Source organism: Gossypium raimondii, chromosome 4 (genome assembly GCF_025698545.1).
Source record: "Gossypium raimondii isolate GPD5lz chromosome 4, ASM2569854v1, whole genome shotgun sequence".
NCBI classification, from domain to species: Eukaryota; Viridiplantae; Streptophyta; class Magnoliopsida; order Malvales; family Malvaceae; genus Gossypium; species Gossypium raimondii.
In genome coordinates this window covers 11,997,750-12,016,436 of record NC_068568.1, presented here as the reverse complement: position 1 = coordinate 12,016,436, position 18,687 = coordinate 11,997,750, and the positions used below count along the sequence as shown (strand labels likewise).

At 34.8% G+C, this 18,687-nt stretch overlaps 2 protein-coding genes, 1 non-coding gene and 1 pseudogene across 3 annotated transcripts; 2 read left to right on the top strand and 2 right to left on the bottom strand.

The window, feature by feature from the left end:
* Positions 1 to 1,188: 1,188 nt before the first annotated feature.
* Positions 1,189 to 1,613, bottom strand: LOC128040425 (uncharacterized). Its single transcript, XM_052629173.1, has 2 exons — positions 1,295 to 1,613; positions 1,189 to 1,205 (listed from the first exon to the last, which is right to left on the bottom strand). The coding sequence occupies exons 1-2, from the start codon at positions 1,611 to 1,613 to the stop codon at positions 1,189 to 1,191; spliced, it is 336 nt and encodes a 111-aa protein (XP_052485133.1).
* Positions 1,614 to 11,510: 9,897 nt separating this feature from the next.
* LOC105779876 (probable serine/threonine-protein kinase PBL11) lies at positions 11,511 to 14,082 on the top strand (annotated as a pseudogene).
* An 858-nt stretch (positions 14,083 to 14,940) lies between these two features.
* Positions 14,941 to 15,013, top strand: TRNAK-UUU (transfer RNA lysine (anticodon UUU)). The gene has a single exon. It is a non-coding gene; the product is annotated as a tRNA-Lys (tRNA).
* Positions 15,014 to 15,693: 680 nt separating this feature from the next.
* On the bottom strand, positions 15,694 to 17,623 carry LOC105779877 (expansin-A6). Its single transcript, XM_012603840.2, has 3 exons — positions 17,383 to 17,623; positions 16,879 to 17,197; positions 15,694 to 16,444 (listed from the first exon to the last, which is right to left on the bottom strand). The coding sequence occupies exons 1-3, from the start codon at positions 17,546 to 17,548 to the stop codon at positions 16,135 to 16,137; spliced, it is 795 nt and encodes a 264-aa protein (XP_012459294.1). The 5' UTR covers positions 17,549 to 17,623; the 3' UTR covers positions 15,694 to 16,134.
* Positions 17,624 to 18,687: the final 1,064 nt, after the last annotated feature.

Here is an 18,687-nt window from a genome sequence, read left to right as displayed (position 1 = left end):
ATTCTCTCTCTAGAAAGACACTAGTCTGAGCAACAAACGTTTTGTTTTCAGTGGGATTAAAGAAATAATATCCTTTGGTCTCTTTCGGATACCCCACAAAAATACACCTTTCAGATTTGGGTTCAAGCTTAGTAGACATCTGACGTTTAACATAAGCTTTGCAACCCCAAATTTTCATAAAAGACATACTAGGACGTTTCCCAGTCCACATCTTATATGACGTCTTTTGAACTGATTTAAATAGAACCCGATTTAGTGTGAAAGTAGTTGTCTCAAGTACATGTCCCCAAAAAGAAGTCGGTAGATCAACATGACTCATCATGGATCGAACCATGTCTAACAGAGTTTGATTCCTTCTCTCAGAAACTCCATTCCATTAAGGAGTACCAAAAGGAGTAAGTTGTGAGACAATCCCACATTCCTTCAAAAGATCATCAAACTCTAGGCTCAAATACTCTCCACCTCAATCAGATCGAAGTGTTTTGGTAGTTTTGCCTAGTTGATTTTGTACTTCATTTTTGAATTCCTTGAACTTTTCAAGGGACTCAGACTTTTGGCCATGAGATAAACATATCCATATCTACTAAAATCAACAGTGAAAGTAATGAAGTAGTGAAATCCACCTCTAGCCTATGTATTTATTGGTCCACATACATCAGAATGTATTAGGCCCAATAAATCACTAGCTCGTTCACTTTTACCAGTAAAAGGAGATTTAGTCATTTTTCCCAATAAGCAAGATTCACATACTTTAAATTTTTCAAAAACAAATGAATCCAAGAGACCATCTTTATGGAGTTTGGATATGCGCTTCTCACTTATGTGGCCCAAACAGCAATGCCATAGATAAGTTTAATTTGAGTCATTTATTTTAGATCTTTTAGTATTTATGTTGTAAATGAGATTCATTTGATCTAAAATATAGAGGTCATTAATCAATTGTGTCGAACCATAGAAAACATTATTGAGATAAAATGAACAACAATTATTCTTAATAATTATCTCAAAACCAATTTTGTCTAAACAAGAAATTAAAATAATGTTTTAGTCAAATTGGGCACAAAATAGCAGTCCTCTAAACATAAATCAAGTTCACTAGGCAAAGATAAAGTATATGTTCTCACAGTTAATGCAGCAATTTTTGCTCCATTTCCAACTCGCAGGTCCACATCTCCTCTAGCCAAAGTCCTACTCCTTTGTAGTCCCTGTACAGAAGTACAAATATGAGAACCACAACTAGTATCTAATACCCAAGAAGTAGTAGTTGATAAATTAATATCAATAACATAAATACCTGAAGCAGATGTTCTGCTTATTTTGGCCTTCTTGACTTCCTCAAGATAGATAGGACAGTTTCGCTTCCAATGTCCAGTCACACCACAATGAAAGCAGTTTCCTTCCTTAGACACCCCACCTTTAGGTTTCAGTGCAGCATTTCCTTTTCTAAGCTTGGGCCTACCTTTGCCCTTAGGCTTTGTCTGAACTTTGGTCTTTCTCTTGCCCTTGTTGTTACGGACCATCAGTATGGGCTTGGGTCCAACCTTTTTCATGTTGCCTTCAGCAGTTCGTAACATATTGAGCAACTGTGGCAGAGTCTTGTCAATTTCATTCATATTGAAATTGAGGACAAACTAGTTGTAGCTATTCAGCAACGATTGTAGAATAACATCAGTGGCCAACTCTTGGCTCAATAGAAACCTAAGCTTAGACAGGCTTTCAATATAGCCAATCATCGTAAGGACATGAGGTCCTACTAGGCTTCCTTCAGCCAGCTTACATTGGAATAGGGCCTTAGAGGTATCGAACCTCTCTTGCCATGCTTGCCCCTGATAAAGTTCTTTCAGGTGCTCGATCATATCCTAAGCAACAATGTCCTCATGTTGCTTCTGAAGCTCGGGATTCATAGTGGCAAGCATAAGACATCCAACTTCTACCATGTCATCGAGATGCTTCCTGTAAGCATCTTTATCAGCCCTTGAGGCATCAGCGGGTGGTTCATTAGGAAGTGGTTGTTCAACGACATATAATTTCCGTTCTTGTTTAAAGACAATCAACAAGTTACGGAACCAGTCAAGAAAGTTTAAACCATTCAATTTGTCATTTTCAAGGACCGATCATAATGAGAGTGTATTAGTGTTTGCAGCCATAATATATCTACAACAACAAAATATGCATGTGTAAATTTACCAAGCTTATATCAATCATTAAAAAGACTTTATTAAATGATGTTCCCACTATTTTATTTCAAAATTAATAACCCTCATATATTGATTTCGAAAAAACTTTCTTGAAAGTATTTCTAGTGGGTTATGGATCCATATTTCACCCTCTCTCAAGTCAGCTTTGGCTTTACTCTCAAGATTATGGTTATTTAGGTAAGCAACATTTGCTAATTACATCATATGTAACTCCTAATGTTTGGTGAACAACTCTTGTTATAATAATCGTATGATTTATCCAAATTACTTGCCTCTAGGTTTCTAATCCTATTAGAGTAACCTAGTTAAGTCATTAACCAATTTTTAACCAGCGAATATCACTTGTTTATTCTTCGCGTTTAACCAAGATAAATACTAGTACTTCGCTTTGGCAGAACCTACATAGTATTGATCGAGGCCTTAACGAGGGCAAAATTGGAAGGCTATGTTGACTTAATATTTTAATAGAATAATTTTATTAATGTTGTTGCATCTCACCAATTGTGGTCTACTTTAGTCCATTTAATCTTTTAATTGATCTCATCAATTAATGAGGTTGATTATTATCAAATTTTAATATATTTAAAATTTGGCATGTTTTAGACATCCATATCATCTCATACATGAATAAATAAAGCAATAAATAAATACAATAGTTATAGCCCATAAACTAAGGTGGTTCAACCCAAGCCAATGGGAGAACCAAAAGGAAACCTAAAGGTGTAAGCCGTTTCACAAGCTATCAGTCCACACTAGTTGGCCCATCTTCCTTCTCGTCTAGCCCACAACAACTCTTACAAATTAAAATATGCAGAAACTCGTTTTACATGCGAGGGAATAAGATGAGAAGAGAAATACAATAGAATAGTAGTAAGGCTCGACACGCAGGCCGTATTTATAAAAATTAAAACCTTTTATCAAATGGGTCATCGGGCTATAACTATGCATGTCAAACACTATGCATGTCAAAAATAGCATACAATTGCATCACCCAAGTATTTAAACATGAGTCTGTATCACACAAGTGGCTCTAATACCACTGTTACGAATGCTGGTACCCCATGGCGCAGTAAAAATTAATAAAAAATAATTCCGGTGATCTAACCCATGGATCCATGTGTGAGGAACGAATCAGGGTGAAATAATGGTTTCGAAATTACCGTAATTTTAATCTGAGTAGACAGCAACGTCTCGGCAATGAGAATTCTAATCTACTATCGAACCAAGCCGCAACCTTTCGTAATTCTGAACTCTACGTAATCCACCCGGTTTGACAATGAACAGAAGAAATCCCCAAAACTGTTTTGGAGAGTTCTTTGCTTGACGACTGCTAGACTTCACAAGCAAAATTTCGGGATTTTATTTCTTAGGGTTTTTCTAAAACTCTCACACACTAACCCTCTTATAATTGGTATATATATAATGAATCATAATTCATAACATTTTTATCCGAAAATAAATATAATAATGTTTTAAACCGAAAATTATAATTTCATTAATTATAACAAGGATTTCGGTAAACTATATTTATTTAAATTTATATACCAACCAAATTCATATATTAATAGAACAATGTTCTCATTATGTGTACAATAATCCTATACATATAATATGTTTGATATTTGATTACCCAATTAAATTAATCCTATAATTAATTTAATTCATGTGACAACCAAACACAATACCAACTATGTTTTATTCTGTTCATTTCAACCATAGGGTGTGACCCTGTAGGTTTTTGTAACGTTAGCAGTAATACTAGAACGATTCTAATGTTACAAACAATGAGTGGCATCTAGCAATGCATCATTGCTACCTAAGTTACAAGAAATCATGATTCGACATAACATTTTTGCGATTAACCTTTCATGCATTAATCCTTAAGTCATTTATCTTTGGATTGGAAACAAGTCATGAAATAGTCACACTTGCATAGTCCATCCCATGTTCCTTGATATCTTGAGTAGACTATGATATACAAATAAGTATGACATCTCATATCAACTTATTTGAGCATGGCCATGCATTTCTAGTCTCACTAAATCAAGTGGCCTAAGATATTACTCCCATTATGTAGGAGGGACTTATCGTATATTGATCAACCATATCCTTCTACATAGATTATGGTATATCCAACATCAGCCTTTATAGAACAACCAGTTACGGTGTACGTTTGACTGTATCAAAATATACAACTCACGATGTTGGGATAATGATGATCTCAAGTCTGAGGATCATATGTATATTAATCACTATGAGTAATGTTGTGGCAATTACATAATAATCCAAGAAACATACTCATAGTGTGTTAGTCCAATATGTTTTTTCTCTAACACACATATTCATGCATTGATTTTGACACTTCATATCAATGACAACTCTTTATCATCAATCAACTACATGTTAGTCTTAATGCATTATTGTTGTCCTAGTCAACAATAATACTTGACTAAGGATCTTTTAAGAATAATCATATTATTCTCGGGACATTATTATAAAACAGTTTATTTATACTCACGAAAAGAAAGCTGAAATAATAATGGTAACGCATTATATTGTCTTTTATTAATAAACATGATAAATCAAGTATGTTATTACAACCATCTCATGATTGATCTTTGGGCATACTCTTACACCTTATAGTAGTAAAATATTAAAAAAGACACATACCAACTTTTAAGACTGCTTATGAAATAATAATAAAAGTACCTTTGTCGATGTATCAAATACTCACTCATATAGGGAAAATATTTGATACACTGACAATGGAGTTTTTAGACCCCACAAGCAAGATTAGGAGATTGACAAGAGTTCTATAAGGTAAATATTAAAAAATATAAATTTAAAAAAAGAGAGACACATGTCAATTTTTAAAAGTTACTTGTCAAATAAAAAATAGATATTAAAATAAAGACGTAGCTCAAGCTTATTTTGAATCCTTTTAGGACTGATCGCAACATCATTTACTAACATTTTAGATTCATCAATGCTAAATTTTAATAATTTTGTTAAATATAAATGGTATAATTTTTTTTGTTGTTGTTAAATATACACAATATATCAAAAAGTGATTAAAGCAATATACTAAAGAAGATGCCCTAAAATAAAAAATTGTAGTTTAATCTCTTTAAAAATAATAAAATTATAAATTAATCTATAGTAAAATTATACTTTGATCCCTAAATAAGAAAAATATATTTAATTTCTTCAATAATAATGGAATTTTAAATTAATACATGATAAAATTACATTTAAATCTCTTAAAAATTTTATAGTTCAATTTTGACCCTAAAAGTTCTAACTTCACCTCGAAGATATATAAAATTATAAAAATTCAAAGTATAATTGTTGAAAAGGAAATGTGAAAGAGACAATTACAATATGCATCAAAGTTATTCTATTATTGATGAACACTGAAATTGATAAAACAAAGCATAAATGCCTATATTTATAAGCTTACAAAGAAATTACCTTAACACAAAAATAGCTACAACTTATTCAATTAAACTAAAAATTTGGAACTAACAAAGATTTTACCATGATACTTGGTCAACTAAACAACCTACTACTTTGAATTAATTCTCAACACTCTCCCTTAATTCAAAGTTGCAAACACCAAGTAGACTTCTAAAATAGTTGAACTTCTCTTTTGATAAAGCCTTTGTTAATACATCTGATAGCTGCTCTTGGATGTTGCAATACTCCAAAGATATCTCCTCTTTTGCTACCAAATCATGAATGAAATGGTGACGAATATCGATGTGCTTTGTTCTACTATGAAATGTTGGATTCTTTGTTATGGAGATAATTGATTTGTTGTCACAAAATATCTCTATTACACATTTCTGCTCTTGTTGAAGATCAACTAACACTCTCCTTAGCCAAATAGCTTGACAAGCTACTGCAGTTGCTGCTACATACTTAGCCTCTGAGGTTGACAAAGCTGTTGTAGCTTGTTTCTAAAACTCCAAGTGATAACCCCTGAACTTAAAGTGAAAACATTTGTTGATACACTTCTTCTATCATCTAAAGAACTTGCCCAATCACTGTCTATTAACCCACACAATTTGAAATTTAGAGTTTTTGAGTACCAAATGCCATACTCCAAAGTTCCAGCAATATACCGCAAGACCCGTTTTGCTGCTCCATAATGAACCTTTGAAGGTTGCTGCATAAACCTAGAAATAACACCAATAGGAAATGCAATATCGGGCCTAATGTGAGTCAAATAAATTAAACCTCCAACCAAGCTTCTGAACCTCCTTGCATCTGCAATTTCTTCTCTATCTTCTAGCTACAATTTCTCATTGATATTCATGGGTGTAGCTGCAGGCTTGCAATTAAGCATGCCAAAATTACTGAGAAGATCCTTGGCATATTTTCTTTGTGAGATAAAAATTTCATCTTCAGCTTGATGAAATTTAAGACCAAGGAAATAATATAATAAACCCATATCCGACATCTCGAATTCATTCATCATTTGAGACTTAAACTCAGCAATAAGATAGTTAGAGGAACTAGTATAAATGATATCATTAACGTAAAGACAAACAATGATGAAATCATTTTTACCTTCCTTTTTCACATACAAGGTGGGCTCATTCTCACTTCTTATGTACCCTTTTTTTCTGAAGATACCCATCAATCTTGTTGTACCATGCTCGAAGGGCCTGCTTCAATCCGTACAACTTTTCAACTTTTACACCTTTGTTTCGTTGCCTTTCTCTATGAAACCTTCTGGTTGTGCTACAACCTCCTCTTGTAGATCTCTATTGAGGAATGCTAATTCGACATCTAATTGATAAATAGGCCATTGCAATTGTGCAGCCAATGCTAGAACAAGCCTCACCGTTTCGAATCGAGCTACCGGAGAGAAGGTTTCTTCGAAATCAACACTGTATTGCTATGCATAACCTTTCGCCACAAGACGAGCTTTGTGCTTTTGGATGCTTCCATCTGCACCAAATTTTGTCTTGAACACCCACTTTGAACCAATTGTATTTTTGTCTTTCGGCAAGTCGACCAACTCCCAAGTTCCATTCTTTTTGATAGATTTCATCTCCTCCATCATCGCCTTTTGCCATTCTTCTTTATCAGCAACTTCTTCATAATACAGAGGATCTGAAATAGCTAGAACAAATTGACAGGATGCATAAGTGTCATCAGTATATTTCAGATTTGACTTTCTAACCCTTGTTGATCTTCTTAGTGGAACTGGTTCTTTAGAAGACTCTTCAAATGTTGTAAATGTTGCTAGTGCCGACTCTTGTTTTTTATCTGGAGAATCTTTAATGGGAAAAGAAATCTCCTGTTGTGCTTGCTCTACAGTCATATCCCAGCTTGCATTTTCATCAAACATTACATCTCTTCTTCTTAAAAATTTTCCACTATAAAGGTTATACATTCTATATGCTTTAGATTAAGTACAATAACCAATAAAAGTAAATTTTTTAGATTTTTCATCAAGTTTTTTTACGAGTATGAGAATTTACCAAAGCATAAGCAACACACTCAAAAATTCTTAAATGACTTACATTGGGTTTCCTACCACACCAAGCTTCATATGGAGTTTTGTTCATGACAACTCTTGTTGGCAAGAGATTTAGTAGATAGACTGATGTTGCCACAACTTCTGCCCAAAACTGATTTGAGAGTCCCTTTGCTTGTAACATGCTTCTCGCCATCTCTACAACAATTCAATTCTTCCGCTCAGCAACACCGTTCTGCTCTGGAGTGTAAGGAATTGTTAACTCCCTACGGATGCCATTGTCTTCACAAAACAGGTTGAACTCTTTGGACACGAACTCTTCTCCCCGATTTGTGCAAAGAACTTTGATATGACAACCGCTTTGGTTCTCCATCACAGCCTTGAATTTCTAGAACTTTTCATAAGTTTCTGACTTGTTTTCTAGAAAATACACCCAACTCATATGGTTATAATCATCAGTGAACAATAAGAAGTAACGACTCCCACCCAAGGACTCGATTTGTATAGAACCACATAGATCAGCATGAATTAATTCTAAACATTCAGTAGCTCTCCATGCTTTTCCAATAGGAAATGGCTTCCTAGTTTGCTTTTCAGAAATGCACACCTCACATAAATCAAGAGAGACAATTTTTGGTAGCCCAAAGACCATACCTTTATCACTTAGCAATTTCAGGCCTTTAATATTGAGATGTCCATACCTTAAATGCCACAGCTTTGAGTCATCCTTTGCACTTGCAGCAAAAGTCCTCCATGTTTGAAACATCCAATGGAAACATCTTGTTTGGAGTCATATGGACATGGACTTGTTTGCCTGACTTTTTATTGTTGATGATACATGCATCATCATCAAATATGATAGAATATCCACTAGCCATTAGTTGTCCAACACTCATAAATTGTATCCTAAATCAGGAACAAATTGAACATTATTCAAAATTTTTCCTTCTCCATGGCTAGTAAAAAATTTCACCGTACCTTTTCCTTCAACTTGCATCTCCCTTTTGTTTCCAAGCTGCACCTTTATCTTTTGTGACTCATCAAGCACCTTGAACAAGGATTTGGTGCCTGTTATATGATTCGAATAGCGGCTGTCCACAAACTAAAAATCACTTGGCTTATGGTTAGCATCAATACCAGCCATAAAAAGCTTGTTTTCCTCATCACTTTCTACTGCAAAGTTAATTTTTTTATCCTTATACTAGCAATCAGCTTTTATATGCCCATATCTATTGCAATGATAACATTATATGCCGTAGAGATTTTTTCTTTAGACCATATTTCGATTGTTAATACGATATATAAGGACCGCTACTACAAATAGTACTACACCCATGATCGTGAAATATCGATTGCTTGTTGGCATATATCCTTCCCCGGCTTCTTGGAGGAGATGTTACCTTGCTCATTGTATTGCCTCTGTCCATCATTCCTTCATCTGCCTCTGCTTCTGCCTCTACCATAACCACGGCCACGACCACCACGAAATCCTCCTCTTCCTCAATTATTATTTGTTGAACAGCCATTGTCGCCTTGATTTGTGAATGTCTCCTTCACTTGAAATGCTTGCTCTTTGCTCTTTTCTACTGATCTGTTGATTCTTGCTTCATGAGATTGAAGAGACCCCATCAGTTCATCAACAGAGAAAACTGACAGATCTTTGGATTTTTCTATAGTAGCCACAACATGATCAAATTTTGTAGTCAAGCTTCGCAAAACTTTCTATACAATTATCTTGTCTGAAATTTGTTCGCCGTAAGAGCGCAATTGGTCGACTATTGTCCTTGTTCGTGACAAAAAAATCAGCAATTGATTCACCAATCTTCATCATCAAGGTTTCAAAATCACGTCGTAGTGATTGCAATTTCACCACTATAACCTTTAAATCACCTTGCTACTCTTTCTGTAAAATTGACCATGCTTCATTCGATATGGTTGTTGCTGCAATTCGTGAGAAAATAAAGTCATGAACCGCTTGTTGGATAATGAACAATGCCTTAGCATCTTTTTTCTTGGTTTCTTTCAATCTCTTTTCTTCTTTTTCATCAAGTTCAAGTATGTCAACAAACCTGTACTTGACCAAGTCTCATAGCTCTTATGATCTGAGCAATGTCTTCACCTTGATGCTCCACCACTCATATTTCTCACCATCGAAAATGGGTCTGAGTGGTTCAAAGGAAGAAAATCCAGCTGATGCCATTCCAAGAACACACACTCTCTTCTCTCGTGTTTCCCAAAGAGCCAAAAAGGTGTTTCTCTCAAATACCCAGTAGACCGAAACCTAACTTTCACTCAATTGTCTAAAATATCGAACTTGGCTCCAATGCCAAATTTTTTGAAGAAGGAAACGTGAAAGGGACAATTACAATATGCATCAAAGTTATTCTATTGATGAACATTGAAATTGATAAAATAAAGCATAAATGCCTATATTTATAGGCTTATAAAGAAACTACCTTAACACAAAAATAGCTAACAAATTATTCAATTAAAGTGAAAATTTGTAACTAACAAAGATTCTACCGAGATGCTTGGTCAACTAAACAACCTATTACTTTGAATTAATTCTCAACAATAATTAGATAATGATCAAAGTAGTAAAATATTGAATAGCAACACCATAATCTAATCATGCCAAAAGTAATTCAATGTGCATTCTCATAAGTAAAGAAAAAGATTATATATATATATATATATATATATATATATATATATATATATGCTTGTAGTTCTAAGATGTTCAGGACGAATTCAACCATAGCTTTTCATCCAATTTTTCAGAAAATTTGCCAATTGTTATAATAATTAAGTTATAAAAAAATTAGAATAGATTACAGTGATGGTTTATACTGTATATAGTGTGGAGAGTCACTAAGTATGAAAGTTTAGGATGATATTTTAATAAAATGATGACTAATAGTTGATTTTATATCATATGTGTCTTGTTCTCTTTTCTTTCATCTCTCTTTGATCTTAGAAGAGGTATTTATAAGAGAAGGGAGTAATCCTTCGTATCATTCTTATCTCTTTAAAAGAGTCCAATTTAAACTTAAGTTAGGGTATGATCTGGGTGTATTACCATGCGAAATTGATGAGCTTAAAATAATAATATTATGATAATACTTTTTATAGTGTGAACGGTTGTCTTTAATGATGTCATGATAATTTTTTTAGTCTGAAGATATCGGTATAACAAAATTCCGGTGAATAATAATTGGAATCAAATCTATTTAAAACCCTTCACATTTTTTAATAAAGTCTTGGTTTTAATCTTCAACAGTCTTTACATTAAAGTTTTCTCATCATACATTTTATGCATGAGATTTCTATTTTATGAAGCCAGAGTTCAAGAGTTATTAATAAAATACTAATACGTCTTGTTAAAAATTATAGAAATATTTGTATCTTACATTGCTTAGGTCTTAAAGTAAATGACCTCCATAAAAGTCTGAATTTTTCTTAACAAGTCAAAGAAAACATTGCTCAAAATCCAACGGTGACAAATCTCTCTGAGGGTTGCATTCAACAAATAAGCACTCAAAACATAGAATCACATGCAGAGGTTGAGTTTTACTATTAATCTTTGAGAAAAAAATTCAATCAATGCCATCCAAATCCGATGATTCTTAAATGCAACATCTAAGCTAGATTATAAAATTGAAGTTTTTCATTTTTTTATTTTTTTATTTTTTTTACTTATGGATTAATGGAAAATGAGCATATAATAAGCTGTTTTTTTCTTTCAATGAGCATATAATAAGTTAGTGACTTAATGGTAAGTAGTAATAATATTGTCTTGTTCCCATGGTGGTTGGTTGGGGGAAAAACAGACAAAAGAAGCTAAAAAGGCTAGTCAACTGTCTACAAAAATTATACTTGGGTTGGCTGAGCATAAGGAAAGGAAGAAAGAAAAAAACAAGCAAATCCAATAGCAAAGAAGCCTTTTTTATACCTTCCTTGTTGGTTTTGCTGATCTTTTCTCGATTCTCCCCATCTTGCTGCCCTATTAGCATCTACCATTTGCTTTCATCTTTCTGACTAGGCAAGTTGTGTTTCTTTGTGGGAAGTTGGGCGGCCTTCTAAGACAGCAAAAGGAAAAGGGAAAAGATTGAAAGGAGCTGGGTTTTTATTTATTTATTTATTATTCTAGTTGTGATGGGAGCTTGCTGGAGCAACTGCATCAAATCTGTCAGTTCTTCTGGTACAGGTAACTTAAATGTTCTTTGGTTCTGATTTTGCTTAAAGCTTTCAATTTTTTCATATTTGTTTATGAGAAATGAACTTGCATGTCTTGTTTCCTGTTTTGACATCAATCAGAGGAGTTGGTTTTTATTGTGCTTTGAGCGTGTCACTTTATTTGTTATAGAGCTTTGGTGATCACAATCCTAAATTGGAATAAGGACCCTGTCTGGAGCTTTAAAAGTGAGTTTTTGGAGAGACAATCTTAAATGAACTTACAAAGTATGAAACTTTATCTGTTGTTGTACAGGAGTTGATTCAAGGAGTAGGAGCAGAAATGGAAACAATTTCTCAAGCAGCAGGGTGTCTTCAGCTTCTATATCACAAACACCTCGGAGTGAGGGTGAGATTTGGCAGTCTTCAAATTTAAAGACGTTCACCTTCAGTGAGCTCAAGACAGCCACCAGAAACTTCTCACCAGACACTGTGCTAGGAGCAGGTGGATTTGGTTCTGTCTTCAAAGGATGGATTGATGAGCATTCACTTACAGCCACCAAGCCCGGTACTGGCATTGTTACTGCTGTTAAGAGGCTCAACAAAGAAGGTTTCCAGGGTCACAAGGAATGGCTGGTTAGTGATGGATGGTGAAATTATGATGTTATAACTGCTTTTTCGGTGCAGGCTGTGTTATTCAGGACTTCTCTCTGACAAGAGGGTAACTTGATTTTCTTTTATAATTTGGCATACAGGCTGAAATCAACTATCTTGGACAACTACATCACCCTAATCTTGTAAAGTTGATTGGTTATTGCTTAGAGGATGAGCACCGGCTTTTGGTATACGAGTTCATGGCTTGGGGTAGCATGGAGAATCATTTGTTCAGGAGTGAGTTCCTTGTATTGATGAAACATTCATCACTATGACATAAAGCATATGTCTCATTCCACCATACCCAATTTTATTTTGAAACAGGAGGGTCATACTTCCCACCTCTTCCCTGGGGCATCCGGATGAAGGTTGCACTTGGTGCTGCAAAAGGACTTGCCTTTCTTCACAATGCCAAAACACAAGTCATATATCGCGACTTTAAAACTTCCAATATCTTGCTTGATTCGGTACATAAACGAGCTAATGTTTCCCTTTGCATTGCTGTTTCATGGCGAATACATTGGAACATTGGTGATTCCACGGATGAGCTATATACTGTTCTTTCATTTGATATTTGCAGAATTACAATACAAAACTCTCTGATTTTGGGTTAGCTAGGGATGGACCAACTGGTGATAGGAGCCATGTTTCCACTAGGGTCATGGGAACCTACGGTTATGCTGCTCCTGAATATCTAGCTACAGGTATCGCTCTCTGCTTTATTTTCTTCTCTAACTTGATCTATGCTGTTATATATCCTACAGGTTTCTCATGCATTTAGCTATTTGTTATTGGATCATTTGAATTGAAGTTGATATAGTCTGAGTTTTGATATGAATTTAAAATTTCTATTTGAAAGGTCACTTGACTGCCAAGAGTGACATATACAGCTTTGGAGTTGTTCTTCTTGAAATGTTATCCGGCCGACGAGCTGTAGACAAGAACAGGCCATCCAGAGAACACAATCTAGTGGATTGGGCAAAACCTTAACTGACCAACAAACGAAGGATATTCCGTGTCTTAGACACCCGTCTCCAAGGTCAGTATTCATTGAACCGTGCCCAAAAGGCAGCTAACCTAGCACTTCAGTGCTTAGCTGCTGAACCCAAGTTGAGACCTAGCATGGATGAGGTGGTAAAAGCACTTGAGCAGCTTCAGGAGCCAGGTGACATGCGGAAAAGCACACAGAAAGAACGCATGTAAATGCTCGCAACCCATCCAGTGATAAACCAACCGCTTATCAAAAGCCTTCTGCTTCACGACTTAGTGTTTAGATGAAAACTTTTTTGATGCAGCAGCAAACCAAACCATGGTTGAGCAGTGTACAGTTTGTTTGTGTAAACCATTTAAATCAGCTCTGAAATTGATCAACGTCATATATGGGAGCAAGTACGAGCATGATCTAAGTTTTGATAAATATCATATCATATCACACCAGTGTGATTGAAAAGATGTGGAAGCTTGTCTCAGGATTTTTTTGTCTCTTCCCTGATCCCTAGTATATGATCTTGTATTGGATGCCAGTGTATTTAAGCTCATTTGGGAAATGCAAGAATCTTTGTTTCTTTCTCTTATTTGTTGATATTTTGAGATGTGACGTGCTTTCTCAATTATTTTAAACTTCACATTAACTTTCGTTATCTGTACTGTTTATTGGACATGGAAAAAGAAGAGTGGGATTTGGGTTGTAAAGAGAACTTCGAGGCATTTACTAGATTTAAGTGACCCAGTGGGTGTGGTGCAAAGGTTCCAATTTCCAATAAAGACTCTCTCTTGTCAAATAAAAAATGGATTTAGAAAGTTCCAAGTCATTTGTTACATATTCAGAACGAGGGGAGCTCGGAGTTCCGGTAACCATTTTTCCTGCATTTTACTGAGTAATTTAAACAACATTGTAAGACCTAGTCAATTGTGTGTCCGTGTAGTTTCTGGAACAGCCCATTCTTGTCAAAATCAAATGAAAAAAAGAAATCAATAATGGAGTGAAGGAAGGGTTAAAACAAATGGAATTGGGTGGTGCATGGACCACATTGAAAGGACGGAAACAGTAACTTACTTGACATCCATGCTGAAGCATTTGAGAGGGGAAACTTCACTTCAGTTGCAGTAACTATCAGCGTGATTGAGTGCAATTCTCCCTGCTGTAGCATTTACTTGGAATGGAAATCTTTCTTTCCATTGAAATTGTAGAAATATTTTTGGTCAGGCATCGCAAGGTCCTAACAGCGTGACACCTGAGTTAAATTTATTACAAGAAATAGAAATGAATCTTAGGTTGTGCTTTCTGTTTCATCCGCAACTAATCTAGCTCCTCAAATATATGACATTCTCGACATCTAGGATGGAATAATAAATGGGCCGTCTCCGTTTGATCAGTGGGATAAAACATAGGGATATTAATAATTATATTTATCACCTCAATCAGCAGCCGTCTTAGCTCAGCCGGTAGAGCGCGTGGCTTTTAACCACGTGGTCGTGGGTTCGATTCCCACAGACGGCGTCTAATTTATTTGAATTTGTAAGTTTTTTTAGCGAAAGGGAACACGCACGTTACCACTTTTAGTTTAAAAGCCCAGATCAATCTCTCCCACTATTTATTTCCTCTATAAGGTAAGTTGAAATCATCGAAGCAATTTAAAATAAAATTAAATAAGCTTATTGTAAAATTGCTATTATCTTATAAAACAGGCTTCTGCAATTTGGTTGCTGTGGAGTGGCAGGATTGAACTCTGTTTAACATGGCCTACACCACCGGCCTATTTTTTTTTTACCTAAAAAGACAAACGATACAACATCGTATTTCTTTTCCAAAAAACAAAAATAAAATAAAATTAGATAAGTTTGATTCTTAATCCGTAAATTAAGAAAAAAGAAAAACCATTTGTCTGCAAAAATAAATGTATGAAAGAGCATATTCAGTCAGCGGAATGAAAAATAACAGAATGGAGGCCAATTTTTTTACATTTTTACTTGTAAATTGATAAATGGATGTCTAAGGTACATCATTATCATTAATGGAAGAGAGGGAAATAACCCAAATGGCCCTTTGTGTTTTCTTTTTTATCTAAATTTGGAATGTGATGTCCATCAGAATCAGAAATGGCCCACTTCCTTTATCACAATCTTCATTGTAATTGCCTTTTCAACTATTTAACGTAGAGACACGAGAAAGACATTGCAGATCAAGAAAATATTGTTTTGGTTTATCTAAATCTCTCTTATTCTCATAGCAGTAAAAATGAAATTACTATATGACTCGAGTGCTCCGGGCTGCATGTTTTCTTTTGCTTTGCAGCCGCTTCAGCCCCCCCACCTTACAACTTTTTTTGCCATCAGCTGGAATTTTTTTACTGTTACCCACCAGCTTACTTGCAATTCACAAACAAAAGAAATACAAAGTGCAACACTCATGACTCAAATCCAACAACACACACAATGGTCACTTGGTGACTTTGCTATCTATTTTTCTTTTCCGTAAAATCCTACCCAAAAGCCCATTTTTACCCACCCGCCACTTCAAATTTTCCCGAGAAAATAAAGGAAATTTGAAGGGCAGGAAACAGAAAGTTAAATTGAAGAAGTGGCAATAAAAATTAAAAGGGAAAAGAAGTGTGTTTAAAATCAAACACGGAAATTCTTTCCGGTGAAGGTTTGTCCGAACTGCCAATTAGCTGGAGCCATGTTCCAGGAGGTGGAGGTTCTTCTATCACTGCCCGTCACTCTAAACGAGAGTTGTTGGCCTACCAAAACGGCGTTGGACTGCCAGTTCTGACCCCAGTTACGGCTCATGCTCAACCAACCGGTGTTGGTTCCTTTCACGCTCACCTTCACAATATCCCCCGCACCCGCCACGTTGGTGACCAAAACCAAGTTGAAATAACGGAATCCGTTGATAGTGAATCTAATTCCACCTTGCTTTCGGCATGGCACTCTGTCAATCAATCAATAATTTAATAAGAAGGGTGTTTGAGGAAATTACATAAATTGAAAGCCCTTTTTTCCTGCATTAATGATGGGATGTCGTCAATTTTGTCGTTTAAGGAGGATGTCTGAATGGGCGGAAAATGTTGGTGATCCCCAAATTTACAGTACTGCCCTGGTAATCATGGGGAATCGAAAGAGGAGGGGTGTTTGGGTCATTCCAGGAGTCACAGGAAAACCGTTGGATCTAAGTGTGGGTAAAGGACATTAAATTCTGGATTGATTCTCAAAATCTCAACGGGCGATTCTTTTGAGGCCCTCCTTTTGCCTTTCCCAAGGAAGTACGTAAAAAGTTATCTTAATTAAAAACAATACTTTACACATTTCACCACCCTTTTCTTCGTAAAAATAATAATAAATGGAAGAGTAATGAGGGAGACTGACCTGCGGAAGGAAACGGGGACAATGCCAGCACGGTACTCGGCCATCTTAAGGAACATAGGCATGGCAAGGTCAAAGTGAGGGCGAGGAGGGTTACACCAGCCGCCATTATCACTTGGGAGAGCATAGTTAGGAGGGCAAAAGTTAGTAGCAGTAATAAAAATGGAAGGGTTGCCTGGGTGGCACCATCTTGGGTCATCCGTGCACTTGATCTCAAAGCAAGCTCCGCAGCTTAGCCCATTGTTGAAAAGGGCTGTGCTTAATGCTGCAGTGTTCACGCCATATCCTTGGCTGTACAGATTCCCATACCCACATGCACCGCCTCAACAAACAAAAAAGGGAAACAATGGAAGACATTTTAATGGACATGACGAATGCAATGCAATAAAAAAAAAAAGACAAAATAGAGAATTTGTTGGAAAATGCATGTTAACAAAATGGGTTATTTTTTTACTGAAGTAAAACAAAATATTAAATATTATAAGATTAATAGAAAGAAAGAAATACCCATAGTTCCAGAAGCATCACTGCCACCATAAAAAGTAGCATGGGCAGATTCCCAAGAGCCACCAGTGTAAACTCCAGGGATTCTTGCATTCACCATGCCGAAAAGGCACATCAATGAAGCAAAGCATAGCAGTGTCAAGGAAGAAGAAGAAGCGTCAACAGCCATTGTTTTATTTAAAGAGGAAATTAAGAGATAAAATAAAGAAAGGGTGATTCGTTAACTTTGGGGCGAATGGAAAGCGGGAAGAAGGTGGGGGGTACCTATTGAGGAACCGGAAGAGTAAAGAGTGGGGGCCCACAATGTCCATTTTTCTGCAATTAAAATTCAATCTTAAAGTATTGACAAATGGCACTAGAAGATAAATAGACCCCTTCGTATTATTTATTTTTATAAGGCTTTCTACTTTCTTTTATTTACTAATCTAGTCCTTACGATTTTACAGTTATTCTTAATTCAAGATAACTTAATAATATTATTTACATTAATCAGTATATATTTTCACTTACTTGTGAAACAAAATTGTCTTGTTTTTCCTTTGTTATTTATAAAAGGTTAATTTTATGACTGATTAATTAATTGAGTTTTTAATTATATTTAAATATTTAACTAATAAATATTAAAATTATATTTTTAATTTTAAATAAATATACATAATGTTCAATAAACCTAATTAGAATAAATAATAAGGGTGCGTTTGGTTTGTTGAATCCTATATCACGTTTAATAATAGAATTACAAGAATGTAAGATTATGCGTGTAATAAAAGATTATCTTGTTTAGTTTATTTGATTGAAATGTAAGATGGTTGATAAAATATAAAATTACTTCAAAATAAATTTTACTAAATTTTTACTTTTATAAGCTTAACCATTTTTAGCCTTAAATTTTTTATAAAATTATAATAACTTAAGAAATTCATTTACATTACACCTTGATTTTTTTATATGAACCATTGAATCTAATTATGATGAGTTATTTATATGGTTTGTATTTGTGTGTTTTAAAGAACTTGGCTTGCTTTTAATATGAAAAGTGAGGTCATAAGCATCCAAATTTTATGTTCAATTTAATGACTTCCCAACAAGTTGAGTTTTTTTTTTAACAATGTGCCTCTCTTTTAAATTGTTAATGTTTGTGGCAATTTAGATTTTGTTTGATAACATAAGCTATTAGTCTTTATTTTAGAAATTTTTTGTAAGATAAGAAAAGATAGAGGATTTTATTGTCAAAAATAAGACCATATAAAAGAATCTAGTTAATCTAATAATTTCATAAAAGAAATAAATTCAAGTTATTAGTTTAAC

Excerpts from the sequence above, each read along its gene's own strand:
- LOC128040425 (XM_052629173.1), bottom strand. The coding sequence starts at position 1,613 with ATGAATGAAATTGACAAGACTCTGCCACAGTTGCTCAATATGTTACGA.
- LOC105779877 (XM_012603840.2), bottom strand. The coding sequence starts at position 17,548 with ATGGCTGTTGACGCTTCTTCTTCTTCCTTGACACTGCTATGCTTTGCT. Across the intron at positions 17,198-17,382 it reads TGATGCTTCTGGAACTATGG|GCGGTGCATGTGGGTATGGG; the intron begins GTATTTCTTTCT and ends TTGTTTGTTGAG. Across the intron at positions 16,445-16,878 it reads GTCCCCGTTTCCTTCCGCAG|AGTGCCATGCCGAAAGCAAG; the intron begins GTCAGTCTCCCT and ends ATTGATTGACAG.